This window comes from Diceros bicornis, chromosome 3 (assembly GCF_020826845.1).
Source record: "Diceros bicornis minor isolate mBicDic1 chromosome 3, mDicBic1.mat.cur, whole genome shotgun sequence".
In the NCBI taxonomy this organism is placed as follows: Eukaryota; Metazoa; Chordata; class Mammalia; order Perissodactyla; family Rhinocerotidae; genus Diceros; species Diceros bicornis.
The window spans coordinates 78,096,228-78,121,698 of record NC_080742.1 but is presented as its reverse complement, the minus strand read 5'-3'; the positions used below and the strand labels follow the sequence as shown (position 1 = coordinate 78,121,698).

The window sequence follows — 25,471 nt, the reverse complement described above, 5'->3', positions numbered from 1 at the left end:
ATTCTGGCCCAAAGAATACCATAAGTTGATTGTATTGAGGTACTTAATTCTATTGTAGACATTTCAGTTATTACTATTGAAACTATGAAGTAGTGAGGTTCTTGTCAGTGAAAATATTAGAGGCTAGATAAGCACCAGAGGGTGCTATTAAAGGAATTCTGGCATTGGATGGAGATTGGCTTAGATTGGCTCCCATCCCTTTCAACAAGAAGATATTTCCATAGAAAAATTTGCTTCCAAATACTGAGGTTTAACATTTTAAGGCTATTAGAATAGCCAAACATTTAGAAAATGCATTCACCTGGAAAGGGTGTTTGAAGGTATAAGGTATTCGGAACTTACCTTCTGTAAACATTCCAGATCAGGAATTCTGAAGGAATACCAGAGGCTACTGAAAATTCACCAGTGGAAAAATAAGTAAAATACCTCATGTGTTTTCCAAAAACACAATTACCCATACCAATATTTCCAAAAGTATTCGCATGCTGTTACAATGCTTTGCAAATATAGACAGAGCTTTGCTCTCTCCCTTTGTTCTATGCTATTTTAGAGATTACACATTTCCTTATATTGTTAAACTGCCACCATATAAATAGCTCAGTGGTGAGTGGTGAGATTATAAGTGAGGTAAATTGTTCTCTTCATTATCACTATATTCTTTTTTTGTTTGACAGAAAATGTGAAAGCACAAGGATGCCCAGTAGTTATATTTAATGCATAGATAATAAAATCATGATATAGCCATATTTACTCTTTAAATGTATTTTTGATGTTTCTTATGTTGAAAACTATCATATAAAACATGTATTAGAAGGTTACTAGTATTAAACAGATGTAAGACTAGTACTAGCTGCTATAGAACCTACTGGGTATTTCACAAATGTTTATAGCTAAATTCTATATTTTGTAAAACATTCTTTTATTACAGAAAACATTCTCTTATCACACTATTACAGAAAAATCTGGCCTGGAATTATAGGTAGAGGAGATGTTAATTGGCTATGCCCAGTATTTCTCTGATAATGGCAGGACTTTCTTAGCTTCTGCAAAGTATCCTAAACACACACTTAGTACCTAGCTTCCCAGAGTACCAAAAAAGTTGCAAAGCTCATACTCAACCTAGCCTGGATGTTAAGGTGGTTACTTAGCTCATCAATTGTAGCATCCATGAGATCAAGGTCATGAGGAACCAGTGTCATTTTTGTTCTAGAACCACAGCTGCATCTTTTTTTTTCTTTAATTATTATTAATTTTTTTGTGAGGAAGATTGGCCCTGAGCTAACATCTGCCAATCCTCCTCTTTTTGCTGAGGAAGACTGGCCCTGGGCTAACATCCATGCCCATCTTCCTCCACTTTATATGGGACGCCGCCACAGCATGGCTTGCCAAGTGGTGTGTCGGTGCGCGCCCGGGATCTGAACCGGCGAACCCCGGGCCACCGCAGCGGAGGGCGCGCACTTAACCACTTGCGCCACCGGGCCAGCCCCCACAGCTGCATCTTAATCTCAGCTAGTTTTATTGTAAATATGGGTTATCTCAAGAAGCGCTAGAGGAAAGAATTCAAACTCACCACAACTACTTGCGGGGGGGGGGGGACAGAAACCATCAAAACACTCATTTATAGGATTGTCTTTATATGACAATGATTATCGTTAGGTGGAAGAGCTGGGTGAACAATGGACAAGGAAGGTCAAGAGAGCCATAGCTGAAAATATCAGCATAAAAAACTGAAATGGGTGATTTTAAATGCTCCAGAAAGCTGTTGAAATTCTCAAGAATCTCCAAGCAAGTCCCACCAACCTCAAGAGCTCACTGGGAAGCTGCTGTAACTCACTAACCATATGTCTGGTTGCAACTGCCTCCCTGTAGGTAGAGCATGTTTTCTCTGGCCCAATGTTAGGCTTGTCAATGTGAATTGCTTTTCATCAGTGGAATATGAGCAATTGGACTTATGTCACGTTCAAGAGGAGCTTTAAATGTGCTGCATGGGGGCCAGCCCAGTGGCGCAGAGGTGAAGTGCGCATGCTCTGCTTTGCGGACCGGGGTTTCGCAGGTTCGGATCCGGGCACGCACTGACGCACCGCTTGTCAAGCCATGCTGTGGCAGCGTCCCATATAAAGTAGAGGAAGATGGGTACGGATGTTAGCTCAGGGCCGCTTTTCCTCAGCAAAAAAGAGGAGGATTGGCATCGGATGTTAGCTCAGGGCTGGTCTTCCTCACAAAAAAAATAAAAAATGAAAAATAAAAAAAAATAAATGTGCTGCATGGTATAGTTTGGTCTCTTGCTCCTGCCCCTTCATGATGAGAACAGTTATGTCCCAGGTAGGGAATATTCCATTAGCCTAGTGGCAGATTAAGATGACGTGTGCAGCAGAGCTAAATCTAGTTAACCTGAGTAGAGCAGAGCTGCAGCCGATCCCCAGACCCATAAACAAGAAAGGTTTGCTATAGGTCACTGAGATTTTGCAGCTGTCTACCCCCCGGGAATACCAATACAAGATTTTATATACTCATCCTTTTTAATTATACTCTTCCTTTCTATATCTAATATGTCTTTTAAGATTCTCTTGTGTTGAAGAATTGAGAGACCAAATTGCTAACTCCAGTTCAATTTCGTTTTATTAAAGTGCTTTGGTAGATAAAGTGTTATCAACAATCAACACAAACTTTACTGAAATATTCACAAATAAAAATCCCTTACTTTATAATATAAACACTCAAATAATGTTCTATGCAGTAACAGTAATCACCATTGGAGCTTGGTTAATCTGAATTTATTCCTAACCACACACATGGATTCTCAAATTGAGAGATTCAAATCGGTTACCTTAACATATGGGGCTGGCTGGCAATACCTGAATGCTAGTCCCAGCAAGTCAGTGAAAAAATGATGTGATTTGAAACTAATCACTTACCCTTGGTGCCTTAGTTTCTCCATATGCACTGAGGATCAATCTTCCCTTAGAGAAGATTTGTAAAAAAAGTATGAAATGTTAAAGCTTAGCATACTTCTATGCCTCAGAAAGCATTCATGTGCATATTTTTTAAAAGGCAACTTATTTGTTCTTGACACAAATTAAATACTATATGGCTTTAAAAGAAATAGGCTGATGATTGCTCTTTCCTTGAAAATTGTCTTTTCACTTAAATCACATTAAAATCATAGATTAATAGGGTTCATAGATGATATGCTCAGTAAATTATTTTGATTGCAGTGAGGACTGCTGTCCTGTTCAAGTAAAATTTACAAATTATTTTGAGAAGTTTCATCCATTACATACTTATATCCTTCACGACCTTTCCATAAAAACAGAAATCCCGCTACCCTAAAAGCACAAAGAGGTGAAATCCAAGCTTTACTTAGAGTTTTGTTATAGTGCCTTTCGATATCGTTAGTAAATCTATCATGACTTCCAAATGAGACTGTCATTGACAAGAGTATATAAGCCATTTTTGACTAGACTTCCAGGCACAATTAAAGTGGGCTGGTGCTATCATAAAAAAGATTCAGTAGTGTCTACATTGGGGGGAGGCATTTAAAGTAAAAAAGCTTGAAAATATAGATGATATAATTGTAGGGACAGAAGAGAAATAAAATGATCCTGATTGAATCAGAAACTTTTCTAAAAATTTTCTGTTGGGAAGTATATGATTCTGCTGTAAAAGAGAAATGTTTAAAGAAGTTGGTACTTCGACTCATATTTTCAAAGAAATGTGCAGTACTTTTAGGTACAAAAAGTATTGCTAAATCTCCACATGACACTTTGAAACCGCTAGGAGTAGAAAGGGAAAAAAATCATTAATCAACGTAGAAGAAGAAAAATGGTAAGATGTGATGCTCTTGCTGTTCTATTCAATTAAAAAGTAAATCGATCATGAGCACAAATGGACACACTATCTCAATAAATAAAACCTCCTGTAGTTAACTTGTCATTTAAAAAATTAATTGTATGAAAAAGATAATTTTCTGCAGTGTACTCAGTCATTTTAAGACTGAAGTTGTTTCAGCAAAACATGAAACATCCTTAGAGGAGGCCTGACTGTTTCATATTGGTAGTGGCAGAGCACTCCATGCCCTATACAGGGTACGCAGGGAAATAATTTTCACGTTGAACATAGATCTCTTAGGGAATTAAAAAAAAATACTTTACACAACATACCTTTCTATAACATGCAGTATTTAGGTAATAGTAAATCATCATCCTTCAGAAAGAAGGTGCAGGTGCTCTAAAATCATCTTAGATTTTAGAATGATTTTAGAAAAAAGGTGTGTCAAAATTTTAAATTTAAAATACAGACAATTTCAAAGTTGGTTTTGCCAAACCTCTGGTAAGTCCTAGGAAACCAGGGTGTGCAAGAAGAAAATGTTCTCCCTATTTTATAACCTGCACCTCCCATCACCTATGATTAATGCCATCGGTCAAATGCCATAATAAACTTATTCTCACTGTTGGGGCAAGCAAAGGCTAGCCTGGTTCTAGGCAAGACTAAAGCAGGAAGTGGTTCCACAAAAGAGCCTGTCCAGGACTGATCCAGTAGGAGATTTCCAAGGCCAACTGGGCACCCAACTGACCCCAGGGCAAGCTGATCAATTTGTTGTGACTCAGGATCCCAGCCTCGTACTATCTCCAGGCCCAAGGGGCCCCACAATGGCCCTGAACTACACTGGATGTCCTTGGATTAGGTCAGCTCTTCCCTGGGCAAGCACTCCTAGAGTTGGAAACAAAGTTTGAATGGGCGGGTAGGCAGAGCACCATTTATTGGAGCTAACCCCCGTCTAACAGCTGCTTTGTGGACAAGAGCTCAGTCAGTGATTCTGGAGCAGCTCCTCCCAACAGATGGGCTGTGAAAACACCTCTCTCTCCAGCCAGAGCTCATATGAATAGTGGAAATCCTCAGGCAGATCCAACCTCTGCCCCAGCACACTCTGCAAGCAGTTATCCACAGGTGAAAATTCAGAGTCCTGGGGTCTGTCATACCGGCGGCTGTTAAAAGCCTCAATGTTGGCCCTCAAGGTGCATTCCTCTGCTTGGAAGTCCCATGGCCTGGCATCAATGTCTGTGTTGGGAAGAGAGGAAGAAAAAGATGTATACAACTCAGGACATTGCTTCTCTTACCACAGAACATGGTCTATGGGATACCAACAATGGAACTGCTCAGAATTTCCTATTTTGTAAAGAGCAATGTACAAAGTAAGTATATAACATGCTGCCACTCTGGTTTAAAAAATACACACATGCCCACATACATATGCTTGTATATGCAGAGACTATCTTTGGAGGGGCAGTCTAGAAAATAGTAACAGTGATTACCACTGAGAAGGAAAAGTGGCCCTGAGGGAGGTGGACTTCTTTTATTGTACTTCCTTTTCATTATTTCACTTTCTTACAAGTTATATGTATTATATTTTCCAAAATGGCAACTCAATTCCCTTTATTGAGCTTTCCTAGGGGATGGGAGTTTCCCATTTGAATGGAACCACCAGCTCTCAAGGAATGGGAAGAGGCAGGAAGGGGTACAACAAGGAGAATCAGAATGGGCCAGTTATTGAAGACTTTCCTGATTCCCTGAGACCTTCCCCAGCACGTGGTAAATCTGTATGTCAGCTTATATTGAGATTATGAGGTGAAGACTTCCATGGAGATAAAAACAGAAAATAGATAATCTGTTTTGCTTCTACTTATCCCACTTAGGCACTTATTTCAGGGCTAGAGATTGATATTTCCCAGATCTCTTATGTCCCACACTCAACGGTTTATCACAAGGAAGTGCAGTTTGGGTTTGGGTTCATGATGGTGGCAACAACAGACATGCCATTTGCAGGATAAAACATTTTCATGTTTTAAAATTCTAAAAGAATTTGGGTTGGCCTGGTGGTATAGTGGTTAAGTTTGCACGCTCCACTTTGGCGGCCTGGGGTTCACAGGTTTGGATCCTGGGTATGGACCTACACACCGCTTATCAAGCCATGCTGTGGCAGGCATGGAAAGAAGGGCACAGATGGAGGAAGATGGGCATAGATGTTAGTTAGCTCAGGACCAATCTTCCTCAGCAAAAAGAGGAGAATTAGCAACAGATGTTAGCTCAGGGCTAACCTTCCTCACCAAAAAAAAAAAAAAAAAAAAAACTACAGGAATTTAAGTGGTTAATTGTGCTTCATGTCTTATAGTAGAAGTTGCATCCTGGCTTGTTATCTGCCAATCATATACTTCCCTTAGTTCTCTCAGTTCTTTACTGTAGCATCCTCTAAAATTCAGGCAGGTTTCAAATCCCAGCAAAGACAAGTCATTAGTCATCTTACCAAAAACTCTTAAATACCATTATGCAAATAATGGTCAAATCCCACTACAACAAATGTCAATACAATGAAAAAGCTCTCCAAAATAAATTCTTCCAAACTTTGGTCAATCTATAACATCTTGGTAGGGCAACCAGATATTATAATGTCTCCTGATGTGAGGCAATATGCACTTCCCAACATTACCTAGACTGTACTATAGCCAAAAAGTTTTAAATTGAATTCATCAAACCTTTAGATCTAACTTTCAGTTTTCAGATAATACCAGAGATAGAGGAATAAGGTAAATGACACCACAAAGAAGCAAGCAGACAAATCCAGAAGACAGATATTCTGCAGGACAAATGGCCTCGTTCTTCAATTAGTCAGTTATGGAGGGGAAAAAAAAAAACTGCTGGATTCAAAATGAATAAAAGAATACAACAAACATATTGAATTTGTGGCCTTGTGTTGGATTATGACTTGGAAAAATAGCTTTAAATAACATTTTAGGCAACTGGGAGATTCTGAATATGGACTTGATTTTTAGATAAAATGAAAACATAATGATATGGAAAGGTGGAGATAATGTAAGCTGAAAAGAGAAGATTATGAAATAGCATGTACAATTTGTTTTCCTTTTAATAAAATGTGTATATATATATATATATATATATATATATGTAGAGAAAAAGATCTAGAAGAATATACAATAAGATGTTAGTGCAAGCTTTGGGTGGTACAAATATGGTGTAAATATGGTGATATAGTAAAATGATGGCTTACTTGTATTTTCTAACTGCTCTGTAATAATAAAAGGCTATTTTAATTTTTAAAATCTCTTGGAGAAACCTGTCATTTAAAGGAATATTTTGGAAAGGGGGTAATTATCCCCTCAATTTACTTGTTATATAAAATGGATTTTCATAGTTTACACAGGACAGGGTACATGCTGGAATTTGGGGCAGTGCCTTAAAGTTTGTCATATCAGCACCTGACTATAATCACATATTTTCCCATCCAAAATATGTAACAATTCATACCAAAAGAGTAGACATAAATGTTTAGTTTTGTTTAAATCCTGGGCAACTCCTAGAGGTCAAGAGCTCTCAGAATACTCACCATTCCCATAAGCCCAGTCGTCATTCATGCGGTGACGTACTTTCTGGTAAATGGCTGACATGGTTTTCATGTTGCTTTTCCTCCACTGGCGCCCCAGGTACTTGGTCTGTATTTTTAGCAGCTTCAGGACATAAAGTTGCAGCATCGCCTGTTTCACCTTGAGGGCCCGCTTTAAGATTGGAGCAGATTTAAACACCACCAGCATCTGCCCATTTATAGAGGGGTGGGAGTGAAGAGAGGCAGGTAAGGATCTAAAGTTTCTTAGAACTTCCAACTCACAGACAAATTAAGCCAAACCTGGCTGGCCTCAGAATACCCTGGGGAGGTTTTGGGAATCTATGGTCCAGGCTCTACTTAGAATAATTATCTCACTGGTGAATAATTTTCTCATTTAGTCTTCAAGAACATAGAGGAACCACTCCATTTATATTTCTCAATTCAAATTTCTAATATTCAAAGTGCATGATATAAAGTGCAAAAAAATTTTTGTCAGCCACACATCCCATTTCCACTGTTACCAGTTCCTTGTGTATCTTCTAGAGATAATTCTATGTATGCATAAGTTACTTTTATTAACAAAAATGATAGCCAACTACATATCCTGTCACATTGTTCCATGTCTTGCTTTTTATTTAACAATGTATCTTGAAAATTACTCCTTAGCAGTATAGAACTGCCTCGTTCTTTTTAATGGTTGTATAATATTCTATTATAAGGATGTACTATAAATTATTAAACAAGTTGGTCTTGTATTAATGAGTAGAACATTTAGATTGTCTCCAGTCTTTCAGGATTACAAACAATGCTGCAATGAATAATCTTAGACTCGCATCATTTGGGATGTGTGACTATAATCCAAATAACAATGCTAACTTCTCTACCAGAGCTGCCTTGAGGGAGGGTCCATATTCAGCTCCCTCAAAAGAAATGGACTGGTGAATAATTATCTCATATAGAATAAGTACCCAGAATTAGGAGGTGCTAAATCTTGTATAGCATTCAGCGTCTATCTATAGAGCTCACAAAGCAGGAAGTCCATAAATATTTACTAAAGATTAAAATAATTCAGTCAGATGGATACCTTCAGGATCTGAAGCCCCACTCACCATGGTTCTGGAATGCTTCCATTTGGTCAGTTTATTGAGCAGCCTCAGAAGGTTGATGCAGGAAAAGAGGTTCCTCCAACAGAATTGATTGTTGTCTCCAGCTTCCTGTAAAAAGGCAAGCCCGTCGTTATCTCAACACCTACAAGATTTTTGTTCCCACAGAAGCCTGGATGTCACTGTTGGTCAGTTTAGGTGAGGCCTTCCACGTGAAATGCTACTCCTTCACCATACTAGTCTTTACACACTGAAGCCTCAAAGCATGCAATATCCCTCATGTGAAAACACAGCTGCCAATCCTGGAAGTCTCTGTACCTAGAGCAAGTACTAGTTCGAAAGATGATACATGAACATAGGAACTTCATTCAAGCAAGCTTTCTTGTGTAGCTTTCTGCTTTAGGATCAGAAAAGAGATGACAGACTTTTACTCCCCTATACTTTTCACTTACATAAGCTATGTTTGTAACTGCTAGGAGTTTTTATGGTGATTTCAAACTTTGTTGGATGGATCTGATATTCATTATGGTTGAATTTTTTTAAACCAACCCCCACCCTCCTTTATCAAACCATACTGCAGGAAACTGCTTAATTCTCCAGCATGGAAGGAAAAATAGCAGATAGTTAATTCTAACCAGATGTCTCTCTTGTACGTTTCTTAGCTTGTACACACCCAACTAGAGATAACAGATGGATGTCAGGTTAGAAACAGATCTCTATTCACAGAAACATCTTTCACGGACAAAAATGAGAGTCTTTATGGATTTGGGGGCCTGTAAATATATACTGGTTTCAGAAGCTATATAAATCAGTGAGCAGGCATAGTGGCCAAACTAACATCTTGGAAATTCCTCATGTCTACATTGTGATAGGAGAATGTAGGAGGAGGAGATGTGTAGAAGTGAACTGCTGTCTAATGAATGGAAAATTATCCCCTCCTCTCTCAAATTAATTTGAAGCAAGCAAGACAGGCATACATCTAATGTAGAATGAACATCCAAGATTTTTGAGAGTATTAGGCTCTCCTAAGAAACAAATAAGACTAAGGGTCAAAAAGTTTCAGGGAAACTCTTTAGAAATATATTTAGAAATAATGTTTTCCTTCTTGTAGTAAATGTTCAATATTGTGTTTAGCACTAGTCCTAGTAGAACCATTTGTTTCCTTCTAAGGAAAACTTCCACAGGAGTTTCCACTCTAGTCCATAAGCTAGTTTGGCTTGCCCAAAACAGATCAGGTTCTATAGACATTACATCTTGTGTGGCTATAAGAGAAGACAGACTTAAATATTTATTTTTTTAAAAGAAGGGAAACAAACATATAGGAGAGGTCGGAATATTTCCACTGTAACCTTCTTTTATCCTGATTTCTAATATGGTAGCAGCATAAAAAGTCTTGCATTCTCTAGCACCTCAAAGAATAATATAGGAGTAGAGGCATGGCCTTGTTGAAGAAACAATGGAGTAGGCATTATGGCTTCAGCCCTAGCTGTATGATCTTAGGCAAGTCATTTCTTTTTCCTCTAAGAGGTTAAACTAGATAATCTCTAAGATCCATTTAGCTCTGACCACTCAATACTTTTGTGATTTACTTTGACATTCTCCAGTTGGTTCAAAAGTGAAGTTTTGAGTGAGAGTAAGCTGATATTGGCTGACTTTTCCTCAGAGCTCAGTCTTAAGAGTCCCAGGAAAGATGCCCCAGTTCCCTCCTGAAGACAGTCTCATCTGCCCAGGGCCTTGCTCTCCTTTCTTTCTGATAATGCTTCCCCAATGACTATAACTAGCCCTACTTCTTGCATCACCAGATGCTGCCTGGAAAGGGCACCGAAAGCACACATGCTAGTCACTGGCTCTCTCAGGATACTCGAGCCCAGGCTTGTTGTCTCCTTTGCTTGCAGCAGCAGGCTCTACATGGAGCCCTGCTCAAGCCTCTGCCTTCTTCCAAACCAACAGATAATCATTTTCCCTGCAGGCCTTTAGCTCCATGGGTGCCTTTTCAGATTTGCCAAACTTGAGGATTTTTTTCTTTTTGCTTATGTTCATTTTAAGGCAGGTCACCTTCTTTCTCTCCTTTTTTTTTTTTTTTTTGGCAAGACTCAGCATATTAAGTAAGATGTAAACTTCTGTGGGGAGATATATTTTGTGAACAGCACTTGGCCACATTCTCGTTCCTGTTACTTCACTTTACTCACTTTCTACCAGCTAAAGTTAAAAAAGAAAACATTTGCCCATGTTCCACTCTCACAAATTTTTGTTTTCATAGACTTTAGGTCTAAAGATTCAATTCAAGGAACACATTCTACCCTTTCAGAGCATCTCTAAGGCACTACAAGGGTTCTATTCAGTAAGATCCATCCTTAGCCCAGCTGAGTGAGTGAAGCCAAATAAAAATCCAGGCTTATGCCAATTATGTGGATAATGAACTCAGATGACTGCAGAAAGAACAGTGTTTCTTCCTTTTGTATGAGGAAATCAGATTGGTTAGAATCTGAGCACTAGCAGAGACTTAGCTGTCCTAGTCCAATTCTGTCATCCACAGAAGCAAAACCTAAGGCCAGAGAGGGGAAGATGCTTGCCCAAGGTCGCATGATAAGTGCCCCAACCAGGGCTTGAACCTAGATCTCCAGTACTCACTGAATTCTTACACTCTGTGTTTATTTACTGTTCACCTTCTGGTTGCACTTCTGGAATCCTAGATACAGAAGGTGATTCCTGAGAGAAGATTTGGTTTGATCCCCTGTTTTCTCAGCTTCTTCAAGACCTAATGGTAGAGAAGTTCTTTCTTATGTCCTATTATAATTTTTATTTCAAACAAGCAGAAGATAACGGTTTCCAGGAAAAATAATAACAACAAAAAATAGGCGAGCATCTGATTGAGTTCAGTCAGCCTATGATCAGGCTGAGCCTTTAAAGAGCCTCGCTAAGCGTTAAATCTAATACATTTCAAACCTTCTCAATAGCCTATTAAAGTCCCTAAGTGATGATTATTATTTTCAGATTGAAAACCAGCTCTTCACTGAGAAATCAAAATTATTATTAACTTGGTTGTTTTATAATGAATCTAGAGGAATTTTATAGTCCAAGGAAAACAGATGCTCATCTAATGGTCCAATCTCTCTTCCTTCTATAGATGAAACTCTTACAGCTTACAGAAAACTTGCTCAAGATCACTTAGAGCTGAAGTGGCAAAGCCAGGTCTGTCTGCCTTTTCTATACTACAAACTAGTCTATTTCTTTGCTTGAGGCTTCAGATTTTCCATGCCATTTCAGCCCTGCATTTATTTGAACTTATTTGCAAAAACATTTGCTCGGTTTTAGTATTTAGTGATTGAAAATTCACAGCCATTTCTTGGTAAATTATTCTTTTGATTCATTTCTTTATTATGGTTCACACAACTGAAAATGAAGTCATATTTTTAGCTTGGATTTTCTTTTTCCACCACATTATAGAATAATTCCCTTATCATATGGATTTCTGACAATTAAGTTACTGCTAGATTAAGGGCCTAGATTTAGATATCATAAAAGACAGTTGTGATTCCCAAGTGGAGTGAAGGAGTAAGGAAGAAGGAGAAAAGAAAATCTCAAAATCATCTGGGGAGATTTAGCAAACTACTTGTGCCCTGGGGAGGGACATGGGCATGTGAATTTGAAAAATTACCCCAGAGATTCTAATCTCCTCTAGCACCCATTACAGAAATGGTGACTAACAGGAAAATTGATGAAATGCTAAAAAACATTTATCCATGGTCCTTCCTCTGTATAAATACCTCATGGAAAATGAATATATACCTTAAGATGTGTTCACATTATATCTAGGATACAGAAACAATAATGCTAATAATGCTAAGGGCATTATTGGTTTTAAATAGTAATAGTAAATGTCAGAACGAAGATTATATTTATTTAAGAAGTCACACATCATTGATTAAATAATTCCTGAAAGGAATGCTAGAGACCTTAATACTTGAACATAATGATTATATTCCAAAAAGAAAACAAAAACCAAAATAATAACAACAAAAATCTTCTGGGCTATCTGGATTAGGAAGCTATAAAAATTAAATTTAATAAGGATAGATGAAAGGATCAAGGATATAAATTTAAGTGATATGAACATATTTTTATAGGTCTGTCTGAATATAAATCAAACCCAAATTTGAGGAATTTTGCAATTCCTTACTCCCATTTCACCATACTCTAAAGCAGTGGTTTCTAAACTTTTTTTATTGCACATATCTCTCAGTAAATAATTTTTTTGTATACTCCCAAATACATGTATGTTTACTTATAAATTATAAATGTATTGTTGGGGACGGCCCCGTGGCACCGTGGTTAAGTTCACATGCTCTGCTTCGGTGGCCCAGGGTTTACTGGTGCGGATCTCGGGCGCAGACCTATGCACCACTCATCAAGCCATGCTGCGGCAGCATCCCATATACGAAAAATAGAGGAAGGCTGGCATAGATGTTAGCTTAGAGACAATCTTCCTCAAGCAAAAAGAGGAACATTGGCAACATATGTTAGCTCAGGGCCAATCTTCCTTACCAAAAAAAAAAATAATAATAATAATAAATAAATAAAAAATAATAAAATAAATAAATGCATTGCTGTAATAACATTATGTATTTTCTAACATAAACCTATAGAAAGTAAAAATGATATTAGTACATATAAAAGATCTAATATATTCCATTCCTCAAAGCATCATCTTACACACCCTACTTTTCATACCACTGCTCTAAACAACCACCCAGATGCTGAGCATTCTACAATATTTGCCGAGGCCATACCTACTGCCTGCTCTAGCAACTTCCTTCCAAAGACCATACCTAACTTCCACACAATCATAAGTTCACCATCCTTCCCTTACATTTGGAATTTAATTTTAATTTTTTCCTAGTTTAATGGATTGAATTTGAATATAGACATTTGGAGATCCAGAAGTTGTAAGCTTTCCTACACCAGGTGGGTAGGGAAACTGCTCAGTACATGGGGAAGGATGGCCTATTGTAGAGTTAAACATTTTGACAAAATGGGAAGACTTCAGAAATTAATGCGCCATTAACTTTGTTTTTATTTCATGTCCATTATATGTGCAGCTAGAGTTCCAAAAGAAGTTGAATTCAGTTCAAATTCAGAAAACTGAGAAAATATGAATCAATACTACCTCAGCCAAGTAATTCCACTTCTAGGACTCTATCTTAAGGGAATAATCAGAGGTGAAGTCAAAGAAAGATTCATGTGCAAGGATGTTTGTGTTGGAGTTATACAGAGAAAATTGAAATAAATGCCCAACAACAGTAGAATACAATCATTAAAAAAAAAATTAAATTGTGGAATATTATCTATAACTATTAAAAATTATGTTCTCAAGAATGTTTAAAATCACATTGTAAAAATTTAAATTTTACTATGTGAATTGAAACATATATAAAGTCCTTATTTTCTTAAATGATATGTATGTGTATATACATATATATGAACAAATATATACATATATATGGTAATTGCAGCAAAATATTAACAGTAGTTATATGTAGGTAGTATAATTAGGGTATTTTTATTTTCCTCCCCATATTTTTCTGTATTTCTAAGATTTCCTGCAATACTATATATCAATTTTATAATAAGGAAGAAAACTTTAAATGTTATTTAAAGAAAATCCTATACACTTAAAAAACCAGTACATTTTCTGTGTTTATAAAATTCATTGAGCCTGAAACAGAGATAAATTTTACTCATATAAACATTAGTCTTTTCTGAGTACAAGCCATCAGTTTAGATAAACAAACCATTATACTGAGGACCTTTGTGGAGTAAACTTGCTAGTTACTTAAGCCCATGATTGGGCTCAGGGAAGTATTTATATTTTAAGTTCAAGCAAAAAAAAAAAAAAATCTGTGGTTACCAAATGAAACCACCAGGTGCCACTATTGCTTCACAGAAAGGAGAAGAATACCTAGCATGAATTTGTTTTTTATTAAGAATAGATACATGCTTTTACCCACTCTTGGATGATAATAAAGTCTTCTCAGAGACATAACAATTATTTAAATAATTTTATGCTGATATTCCAAAAAGTCAATTGGAAAAGATATGAAAGCATAGTTCCCATCAATTCCTACATATGAAATTGAGAAAAGAGAACACGATGTATCAAGAAATAGATTCAGGCCATAAAAGCTAACTTTATGTTTTGAAAAACCCTACTAATAGTAGAATTTTAATGCTGTGTACCACGGTTTCTGTGAGAAAGTGCATTGCTCATTCCAACTCTGAATGGCAGGGATGCATGTCTCCACTCCGGCTCTGCTACTTTCAGATGAAGGTTTTGGCAGTTATTTAACTTCATCTATAAAACAGTAATACCAACCTCATACAGTTGTTTTAAACATTAAATAGCATCATGTACATAAACAGGGTTAGACAACTTATTACCTCTCTCTGCAGTGATAAGAAGCTCCCAGCTTCCTTGGCTGCTGAGACTACATCTAAATAAGACAGGGAAACTCTGCCCTGGTGCTAAAAAGGGTGCTAGACTTGGTATCTCAGGACATGGTCTTATACCATAGATGACAGAGTCTGTCATCTATGAGGAGTGGACCATGACAAATCACTTCATCCACTGGGCCCTCAGGTTTCTCATCTTTGAAATAGGGAGTTGGGCCAAATGGGGCTCAGGTCCCCTCCAGCCAAGAATTCTATGGTTCTATAAAACTTGTACCACAGAAAGTATCATTCTGTTTTTGCATAATATACTTTTCTGACAGAACATTTTTCAGGTATTAAAGTTGGGGAACAAAGGGTGGTGGCACACATGGGTGCCATATCTGATCATTCAGCATTTATTAATCTCCTTCCACATACCAAAAATGGTGCTAGACTCTGAGGATATAAAAATGAAGATGATACCATCTCTTCGAAGCTTCATTCAAGGAGTTTTCAGTCAGGTGAGAAACAGATACGGATAAATGATTACAATGCAACAGGGTGAGAATATGGACTGAGGGACAGCTAAAGAGCTGTGGCAATACATGATGAGGTAGACACTGGATCTTCAACATGCTGTTGAACAGTCAATTTTGTGGAATTCAGAATAACTCTGAGGGATCTTTCTGATTTGCCTAGAGCCTGTTTCCAGGGAGAGGAACTTTCTGGGTCATCTTTCTGTGGCTATACTGACTTTTGCCTCAGGGAGACCTAGGCAAGGTATTTTCTGAAGTACACACTCCTGGGTTTTATAACCTATATAAAAATGAAAAGTGAATAGCCTGTAGCACAGCAGAAAGAAGACAGATATTTGTTTGGGATAGACCAGGAGAGATTCTCCTGCCATTTAGCACAGATCTTCACATTCAATTTCAGTCCCATTATCTTTCTAAAATTCTTTCTCCTCCTTAGTGTTTTTCACTGACCCCTTTCTCTTCTCTGCAAAATGCTATACTCAGCTTTTCCAAATCTTTCTCAACTGGGTCAGCAGCTCTAAACCTCTACTGCCTCTGTGCTCTTGCCAATATGCCTTTAGTGATCTACGACTCCCAAACCAGGGCATTATGGGGCTGGAGAAGAAATGGAAGAGTAAATGCCAGCCTCTGCCACCTGGCAATTTCAAAGGCTACCAAATCCACGTCTGCTTACCAGACTCTCCGTAGTAAGCTCCGGCAAATCCTGGATGGTACAGCAAGGGTAATCCAGGACTGAGATGCTGCAAGATGCAGAGATAAGGACAGGCTTTAGGTAAAGGGCAATGGCAAGAAATGGCTACATCTGAAAGGGGAGGAGCTATTTCTCTCCAGCAGACTTCATCTATTTTCCAAATTGCTTAGTGACCCCAGCTGAAACTGAGGGTTCTGGTGCCAGGCAACTCCAGCTCCAGTCTCCTCTCCTCACAGTCATGAGAGGAACCAACAGAGTTCTTTCAGGCTGGCCCCCACGTGACAGATGCAAAAGAGAGCAGAAAGAGAGCCTCTGTAAAGCCACCTTCTCTTCCCTTCTTTAAAGGAATATGTAAACTTGTGTGCATTTGTGTTTCCGCATTTAAATGTATGCTTGTGTATATGTGTGAACATAATTGTGTTCCCAGAGATGCTACCCAAACTTATCCCACTTAGTAACAATCTGGATGTGAGGATGAAATGAAGACCTCTCCTGTGTCTCTTACCAGATGTTTCTGAAAGCCAGGAGCTCTGGGGATGATCACAGAAGCCACTCCTAAGGGAAGCTTGAGACAGAGGCAGCTTTCTGCAGCAGGGGCAGCCTTGTACCTTAAGAATGGTAATAGTGTCTGTCCCCAAAACCGACAGTGGAGGACTGCAAGGGAGCTGGAGGCTCTGCAGTGAGCCCAGGGAAGCAGGCATGAGTCAGTACGGGAAATAAGGCACCACATGATGACAGGCACATAGTCACTCAAAATGACAGTTCCTTTCTTTCCTCTTCTTGCTTCTTCATTGGTACAATGCAAAATTTAGACTAGCTAATCTCTAATGGTCCTTCTGTTTCCGACATTCCATGAGGTTTTAAACACCAATCTATCTGAACTAGTGCAGCTGGAAATGGATAGAGGATGTTGGCAAAGCAGGGGCTATGAAAAGAAGTATGGGATTCCTTGGATCTGTCTCCACATTTCGAAAGTCAAAACTTCTATCCAAGCAAAAGGTAACAATCTATTTGGCTAGAAATGTTTACCTTTGTCCATGAAACCCACAAAGATAACCTAGAGGAACCAGGGTAGGAGAAGAGAGGTCAGTGGATCTACCTATAATGTTGCTCATCATTTTAACTGAATCTACTAGATTCTCCAGGTTGCCAGTTCTGTACTGCTCCATTAGGATGAACATTCTTGGCTGGCTTATGCACTTATTTACCCACCTCCCACCGACAAAGCCCTATGGCAAAGTAGGTGCTCCTGACCAGGAAACGGGGGTGGGAAATCAAAGACAGAATCGTTCCAATCTTAGTGAACTGAAATCTAGACAAAGGGGGCATAAAATAAAGTTACAAGTTTTTAGAATATCTAGACTGTAAGAGCCATGAGGACACTGTGCAATAACGAGGTGAGGGTGCTCCAAGTTCTCAGGGATCATCCAACAGTAAAGGTTACAGGTGGTGCACAGAGGATCTTATCCAGGCCAACCTTACAGTGTAGTATGGCACTCTTCCAACTCCAAATCGAACCCACTGGATACCTATTGGATTGTCTGCCCCTCCTCCCCCACCACAGATCCATGGGTGCAGGGGGCACCATTTAGTTCCTGAACCCCACTCCTACAGCCATAGTTGATTGATCCAGGGGTGGACCTCTAACCCTGTGAATGTGGAACAGGGATTGAGAGCCAATTCAGTCTCTGAAGTAGCATTGGGCTTATGTGGGCATATTTCACCAAGTGGCCTGGGAAGCAGACAAAGCTATTTTTCAGTGAGAGGAAACTGGAGTGGAGGTATAGAGACTTAGTGTCCACAGATGGAGGTGGAGGGCTTCCTGGGCTCCCTACACTACAAACCAACGCTGAGGCCCAGAGCTGCATTCCTGTCCTAAGTTCCTCAAGATGATATACCTCCCATTTTCTTCTAACAAATTCCCCATTCTGTGTGAGCCAGGTCCAGCTGGTTTCAGTTACTTATAACGAAGAGGGTTGACTGATGCACACAGGTGCCTTCATGAAGTTGGGGTTCTTACCCAGCCCGACCCATACTTTCATTTTCCCTGGTAACCCAACTAGCATGTCCTAAGTGCCATTTTTAAGGGGCACAAGTCTCTCTGTAGTTAGGAAAAAACCTATTCTCCAATGCTTCCCCCAAATAAGAAAAGTATGTAAAGTATTCTCATATATGTTTATCTTAACTAATGCTTACAAAAGCTCTATGATAGAGTCAGAGGAGGTATTATTCTCATTTTATTTTTTTTTAATTTTATTTTATTATTTTTTTTTTGTGAGAAAGATTAGCCATGAGCTAACATCTGATGCCAGTCCTCCTCTTTTTTTGCTGAGGAAGATTGGCCCTGGGCTAACATCCGTGCCTTTCTTCCTCTACTTTATATAGGATGCCGCCACAGCATGGCTTGACAAGTGGTGTGTTGGTGTGCACCCGGGATCCGAACCTGCGTACCCTGGGCCGCCGAAGCAGAGCGTGAGCACTTAACCACTACGCCACCGTGCCAGCCCCTATTATTCTCATTTTAAAGATGAAAATACTGTGGCTCAGAGAAATAAAGTGTCTTACTTGAGATTACATAACTAACAAATGGCAGATCGAGGTCAGAAATCCAGGTCCCACAACTTCAGTTTCTGTGTGTGTGTATTTTAAACTACAAATAGGTAGGCTGCCTCTCCATGGTAGAATTTCAGGCAGTACTGATAGACTGGTGAGGCAATATCTCCTAGCCCCTTTCCAGTCACCCCAAGTATCAGATCAGCCTTCTTACTTCTACTTTAGGAACTTTGCCTCTGGTAAAGCACTTCTGATAAACTCTGATTAACATGCTTCTAGTTCTCATAGAAGTAGCAAACTAAGGAATAAGAATCGACTCTAACCCCTCAAGTCCCCACTTGGCTGCAGGAGTGGAAATCAATTTGTATTCAGAGCAACTGTGATCAGAAAGCAATTTGTGTTTTGATCCTGCCTCTGCTGCTTGCTTAAAGGGTCTCACTAGTATGTTAATCTTGAGTAAGTCAATTAACTTCTCTGAATCTGTTTCCTAATTGGTAAAATGAGAATAAAACTGTTGTAATACCTCTTCACACTGCTGAGGAGATTAAATGAAATAATGGATGTTAAAATGCTGTATTTTTTTAAACTACAAATTGATTTATCTAAGTAAGGGTCTATTATTTACCTTCAGTTACAAATTCTGTAAACACTTTACAGTTTACAAAGTAGTATAATTGATCCAACTTATGATTTTTACTAAGATCAGGGCTGGCCAGACAAGCAAGCTGTTTTACAAAAAACATCTTCTGGATCCTTCTGCCATATGAAGAAAATGTCATTGTTGCAGTTTCATTTGAGTCATGACATTTTTCAGTTTTCAAAACTATTAAAATACAAATACCTCTGTGAAGAGGCAAAAACCATATACCCCATCAGCTACCACTTCAAGGAAATTAAATTTAACAGCGACAGCTCTAAGATAGCAGGGACTAGGGACACCAGGAGAACTGAAAGGCTCGGAGATGACGTAATTTTCTCAACCATCCCAAAATAGCCCTTTGAAATAAACCTGTCCAGAGTCCATACCTGTTTTTGGCAGTGATGTAGGACAAGATATTTTGATTGAAGAACTTCAGGATCAATGGAATGCAGTTGGCAAATACCAAATGTTGTGATACATATTCAAACTGAATTAAAAGATCAAAGCAGAAAGGGCTGCTTATTTGGGGAAGAACAGGAGGTATGTATGAAAAAAAGAGAGGCAAGTACAAATTAATATCCATTCCTAGGAATGTCCACTGTCCACTTGGGGTATCAGTCTTCCTGTCTGGGAAGTGAGGAGAATCATCTTCATCAGCCCATCCTACATGGAGGGGGACAAAGGGCAGTGTGTGTATGTTGCAAGTGCCTGACCAAAAGCACAAAACAAACAAGCCAGAAAGAAAATCCCACTCCAGATAAACAGAAAGAATTGCTGTGAGATTTGTTCCTAAGCTCAACAGGAAAGGAAGGCTCCCTGAGGGAGTTGTCTTCCATACCAAACCTCTGGCTCATAGTGTTTCAACTGTGATTGATGTCGAAGAACAGGTGCAGCCTACTCCCGGCAACTGCTGGCATCACTCAGTCAGGATAGATATGGCACACAGTAACCAAATCAACCTCTGAAATGTGGGCTCCAGTGCGAGTCTGTCTGGTTCACTGTATTATCTCTCATACTTAGAATAACAGTATTTTAATGAATGAATCAACAATAGCCCTGCAGTCAACAGATACTGCACTGAGAATGAGTCCAAGATCTCTTTGATGGGCTAAACACCAGAACATAGGGGCTTCATTTTGCTCTCTCGAATTTGGATGGGGTTTGTGTCCAGAAAGACCTAGTGATGCAGTGTCATGGAGTTGTGTCACCTGAATTTTGCCCCTGATACACTGAGGAGCATCAGACACAGTTTGTCTCTAGATTCAGAACCTAGACTCCTGGGACAGTACAGAAACTGGGGTGAAAAAGCAGAAAATTGTGGTGTTTTAAATCCCTTAGCTCTTCCTGTAGCCATGGCAGTGAGCTAAGCTGTCCTCTGCCCCTGGGTGTGTGGTTAGAGGTGGGGAGTCAGCTTGTGCTGCCCATTTCTCTCTTCTGCTCAAATATTTTCTCCCTGGCAGCTGACCCAGGGTATTTTCCAAAGCCCCAGATAGAGGAGCCAATACATACCCACTATCAGATGATGGAAAACATTTTTCAGTTTGAAACGTGTCTGTAGTCTTGCCAGGATTCACTGACACTGACACACACTAGCACGGCCCATCAAGCCACCCATCTGTCTGGCTGTTGATCCACATACTGCCCACCAAGAGAAGCAGACAGAAACACACATCCACAGGTCTCTGTTCTTTCTACTAGGAACACTATCTCCCACCCACTCCTACTCCTCCCAGCCCTGCTGCTGCTCAGCAAACACTGGCAGAAGAAGTGTGAGTGCCCAGGACACACCCAAAGATGTCTCTGAATGAACTAAAGTGAAAAAGTACCCTGGTTGTATAATCAAACCTGCCATGGGCACAGACAGTGCAGGGGCCTCCCTGCACTCTAAGGACCTGCTCTTCCACCAGCAAGCTTGGTTCTGACTTCTTAGCAGGAAACTGGGACAGAGCCTCTGTGCAGGAATGAGAAGCCTTGCTCTCCTCCCCATGGTCTCACCACAGAGACCATCTCTTCACTGCCCCCATCTTCCCTTATATCTTGGAAATGCTCACAGCACCAAGTCCAAACTCATTAGCATGGCAACCAATGCCTTCCTAGGAAGCAGGTACTTAACCTTTCTTAGCCTCAGTTTCCTCAGCTATAAAACAGGGATAAAATAAGACCTACCTTGCAGGGTTGAGAGAATTAAATGAGATCCCACATGAACTTAACAGAGTGCCAGGCACATTATAAGTACCCACTAACTGTGTGCTATTATACATATTATGATTTGCTCCCTGCCATCCTCTCCAGCTTCATGTATCACTAGACCTCCCCATCTCCCCCAACCCCAGGCAGAACTCCAGCAACATTTAATCACTTTCCAAAGATACTTTGCTCTCTCCCCTCTGGACTTTCACAAATTAGCTTTTCTGCTTGAAATGCTTCTGTCCTTCTTCCCTGATAACTCGGATACCCTGGCTAACATCTGGTTCTTTAGGACTCAGGTTACAAGTCACCTCTTCTCCACCTCAGGTTGGATTAGGTGTTTCCATAGCAGCCAATGTTTACCTGTATCACAGAACTTATCACTCCATAATTGGCTATTTATATATCCACATCCTTTACAAGACTTCAAACCCCTTAAGAGCCAGAACTGTGCCTTATTCAGAATTATATCTCAAATGTTAGAAAAGTGCCTCACATACAGAAAAGTATGCTCAACATACTTTTTTTCTCCTGTTTTTTTGTGGAATGCTTGAATCCTGTCTTCCATTGCTTCAAATCTGGCTAGGTGTATACCCAAGAAGCTAGGGATTCCTACCCACAACCCTTGAATAATGTTCAAAGGACACAGACATCTGTACCTTTCCATGATAGTTCCTCGCATCCCACTCCATACCTCACCCCAAACTTGAGCAACAGGTATCTGGATTCCCTAAGAGGCAAAGAAGGGGCTGCAAGATGCTCAGCTGAACTACAAAGACCCTTGCATCCTTCCTTTGGGAGACAGGGCCTGGAGAACACCTGAGACCTGTGGAGAAGTGCTCCTAGCTGCTCACCTGGTAGATATGGTTCAGTTTGAAATGTTTGAGGAGTAGCAGGAGCAGGGCAGAGATACTCTTCACAATGATCTCCTTGTGCCTGTTCACATCGATACCCAACTTCATGCTCTGAAGAACAGTGATGCTACAACGGGGAGAGAGGAGTCAGTGCTTGAGAGAGGCTTACAAGGACCCAGGTATTTGGGTCAGATACAGTATATACAAGAGAGCCAGAACTTGGGAAACTTGAACTTATGTATTAGGGAAACCTCCAGAGTTCCCACTTACGAGCCTGACTGCAGAGAAGCTCCTCTGATCTCTTTGCTTCTCTCTCTCCTTTGGCAAGCTCAGCACTCGGCAACGTCCACCCACATACCCATGCAGCCCATCACTAGTACTGATGTGGCCCTCCAGACCCTCATTTCTGAGCTAAAAAGAGCACAGCAGAGAGCACTGCAGTGGAAAGGGGCTACTGGTCGGGGACGGGACATCTCTTTGGAGACAATCCCTGTAATTGTTAACAAGGTGGGGTGAGGACTAGAGAGACCCTGCAGACAAGACAGCTAGTATTCAGCAGCTGCCCCAGCTGAAGCACTCACGGCATCTCCTCAGGCAGGACATCTGCCAGGATATTGATAGAGTCTGTCTTAGCCTTGGAGGTGGGGGCTGCAGCCAGCAGAATCTTAAGCAGAGCAATCTGGGAAGTAGAAAATGAGGAAATCCATCCCTGTCCGCCCCATTCAACAAGGCTATTCTTCCACACCTCAACAGCTCTATGAGCAGTGTTTTAAAGCCTTCCTCTAAGCTCTTCCCTCAATGACCTGTGAGGCTAAGAAGCCAGAGGAGCTTATAGGCTGTTCTGCCTCAAGAATGCTCTTTCCAAAGAGGAGGATGGAAGGAGCAAAGTGAGAGAGGCAATGTCTAGAAATAAGGTGGGAGGTATAAGCAAGATCTCACTTCCCCCACCCTTTTCCTTCCTCTAACCCTAATCATCAGCATCCTCACCCCTCTCAGCCTGAGGCTATCTAGGACATGGCAGACCTCAGAGCAACTAGGGTACTTACTTAGAAGGAGGGTCCCCAATGCATCCTGCAGGGATCCCACCTTATTCTCCACCCTTCCCAAAGAAGGACTTGAGAATACAGCCAAGTCCTCCTTCCTCCCAGAGAAGCCCTGAGGAAAGCTCAGAATTCTAATGTGTTAGAGAATGCCTTGCCTGAGAGGCTAAGGCTCAGGAAACAAGCTCAAATGATGGACAGCTCAGCTTGAAATGGCTCTCAGCAGCCTGTTCCTTGCAGCAGAGAAGGGCAGCTCTGGCCCAGCTATCTCCTTACCATGTACTGGGGGAGGCTATACAGCATGCCCTGGTAGAGGATTTCACATGGCGTCTCTGGTACCACCTCTTCCCCCTATGGCAGGAAACACACAGTTTGTCCAGACCATTTTCCAGTTGACCAGAGGCTACGTTTTCTTGGTTATGAAGGGTGGCATGAAAAGAGCACTGAGCTGGGAATCAGATCTAGGTTCCTATCCTAGCTGTGCTGACTCATTGTATGACCTTGGGTGAGTTATTTTCCCTCTCTGGGTCCTACTTTCACGCTCTATAGGATCAGTGGGCTGGTCTGGATTACCTCTGAGGGCTCTTCCCTGACAATCTATGATTTTGGTTTTCCTATTATCTGGAATCAATCTAGAAATCTTCTTGGCATGTCACATGCTGAATCAGGAGTCAGAACTCCCACCTAAGTTGGCTCAGACCACTGCTTTGCTGAACACACATGGTCTTAACTCAGGCTGCAAGTACGCCTGGGACACTGGAACAGATACCTCACATAGAGGCACTTCCCATGGTGTCAATCTGAGGCCATCCGAGAACTCTGGAATGCTCTGAAGCCAGGAAGGAGAGGTAGGTAACTCAATAGAAAGGGTTAATAAGGGAGCTGAATAACCTGTGGCTGGGGAGACAGACAGGAGTATTAGGAGGTAAGCTTTTAGATGGAAACTATTTTCTTTTCTTCTCTATGAGCCCCTACAACAACCCTTCCTCCTTTCTGACCAGCCCCCTCATGCACAACTCTCTTTGCCCTTTTGATGACTCCATCTATGCCTTTTATCAGAGTGGGGAGACACGGGCCTCCGGTGCTCAAGAGGCTACTCAGGCCACAGTCATCCTTGGCCAATGCAGTCTTTCCTCCCCCAAGGTTCCTCTGTTACGGGGCAATGGTCATTGCCATGAGACCCTGAGGCAAGAAGGAGTAACAAGGCCCCTTCCATCCCTCACAACTCAGCTGCTGCTTAAAGACACAAGACTTGGACACAAGTCTTAAATGGGTGTTCAATAAACCCTGGCAATCTTGCACGTTTGCCTTCCTGCTCTCCAAAAGGCCTATTTCACACCTTCTCCTCTCTCCTCAAACCAAACCCCTTGCCCCACAGCCCCTCAACAGTTGCTGACCCTGCCTCATACTTTTTAGAAAAAACAGAAGCAATCAGACAGACACACCCTCATCTTCTCAATACCAATTCTACCAGAGAGTCTCCACCTTCTTTCTTGACATGAAGGATGAACAGCCTGTGCTCTTATCAAAGGCCAACCCTCCATTTGTGCTTAGGCTTTCACATCCTTTTGCTTTGTCGAATGCACCAGTTCTGTAATTATCTCCTCTCCCCTTAATCATCTCTTTTAGGACATAAACATGCTCTAGTACCTCCTAGCTATAAAACACTTTCCCTTGACCCCACACACTTTCCCTTGACCCCACATCCTCCTTCAGCTACCATAACCCATTTCTATCCTCCTCTTCGCAACAAAACTTCTGTTGTCTATGTTGACTGTCTACCTCCTTTCTTTACCTTCCTTTTTCAACACATTGCAACTAGGCTTCTAGCCCCACCACTTCACTTGAGGTTGCTCTTATCAAGGTCACCAGTTACTTCATGTTGCCAAATCCAATGGGCACCTCGAGTCTTACCATGCTCCATTTATCAGCAGCATTTGACACAGCTGATCATTCTCTTCTTGACAGAATTTTTCTTATCTTTTACATATCACAATATCCTGGATTTCCTCCCACCTCACTGAGTGTTTTTCTTACTCTTC

General features: G+C 40.5%; 1 protein-coding gene across 1 annotated transcript in view; it reads right to left on the bottom strand.

The window, feature by feature from the left end:
• Positions 1–2,607: 2,607 nt before the first annotated feature.
• Positions 2,608–25,471, bottom strand: part of STRIP2 (striatin interacting protein 2) — a 43,412-nt gene continuing 20,548 nt past the window's right edge. The window contains exons 14-21 of the mRNA XM_058529788.1: positions 23,706–23,780; positions 22,971–23,068; positions 22,390–22,516; positions 19,735–19,835; positions 16,138–16,204; positions 8,506–8,610; positions 7,400–7,604; positions 2,608–5,058 (exon numbers count right to left, since the gene is read on the bottom strand). Coding sequence (XP_058385771.1) covers positions 4,808–5,058; positions 7,400–7,604; positions 8,506–8,610; positions 16,138–16,204; positions 19,735–19,835; positions 22,390–22,516; positions 22,971–23,068; positions 23,706–23,780 — 1,029 coding nt within the window. The 3' untranslated portion in view covers positions 2,608–4,807. The remainder of the gene's footprint in view (positions 5,059–7,399; positions 7,605–8,505; positions 8,611–16,137; positions 16,205–19,734; positions 19,836–22,389; positions 22,517–22,970; positions 23,069–23,705; positions 23,781–25,471) is intronic.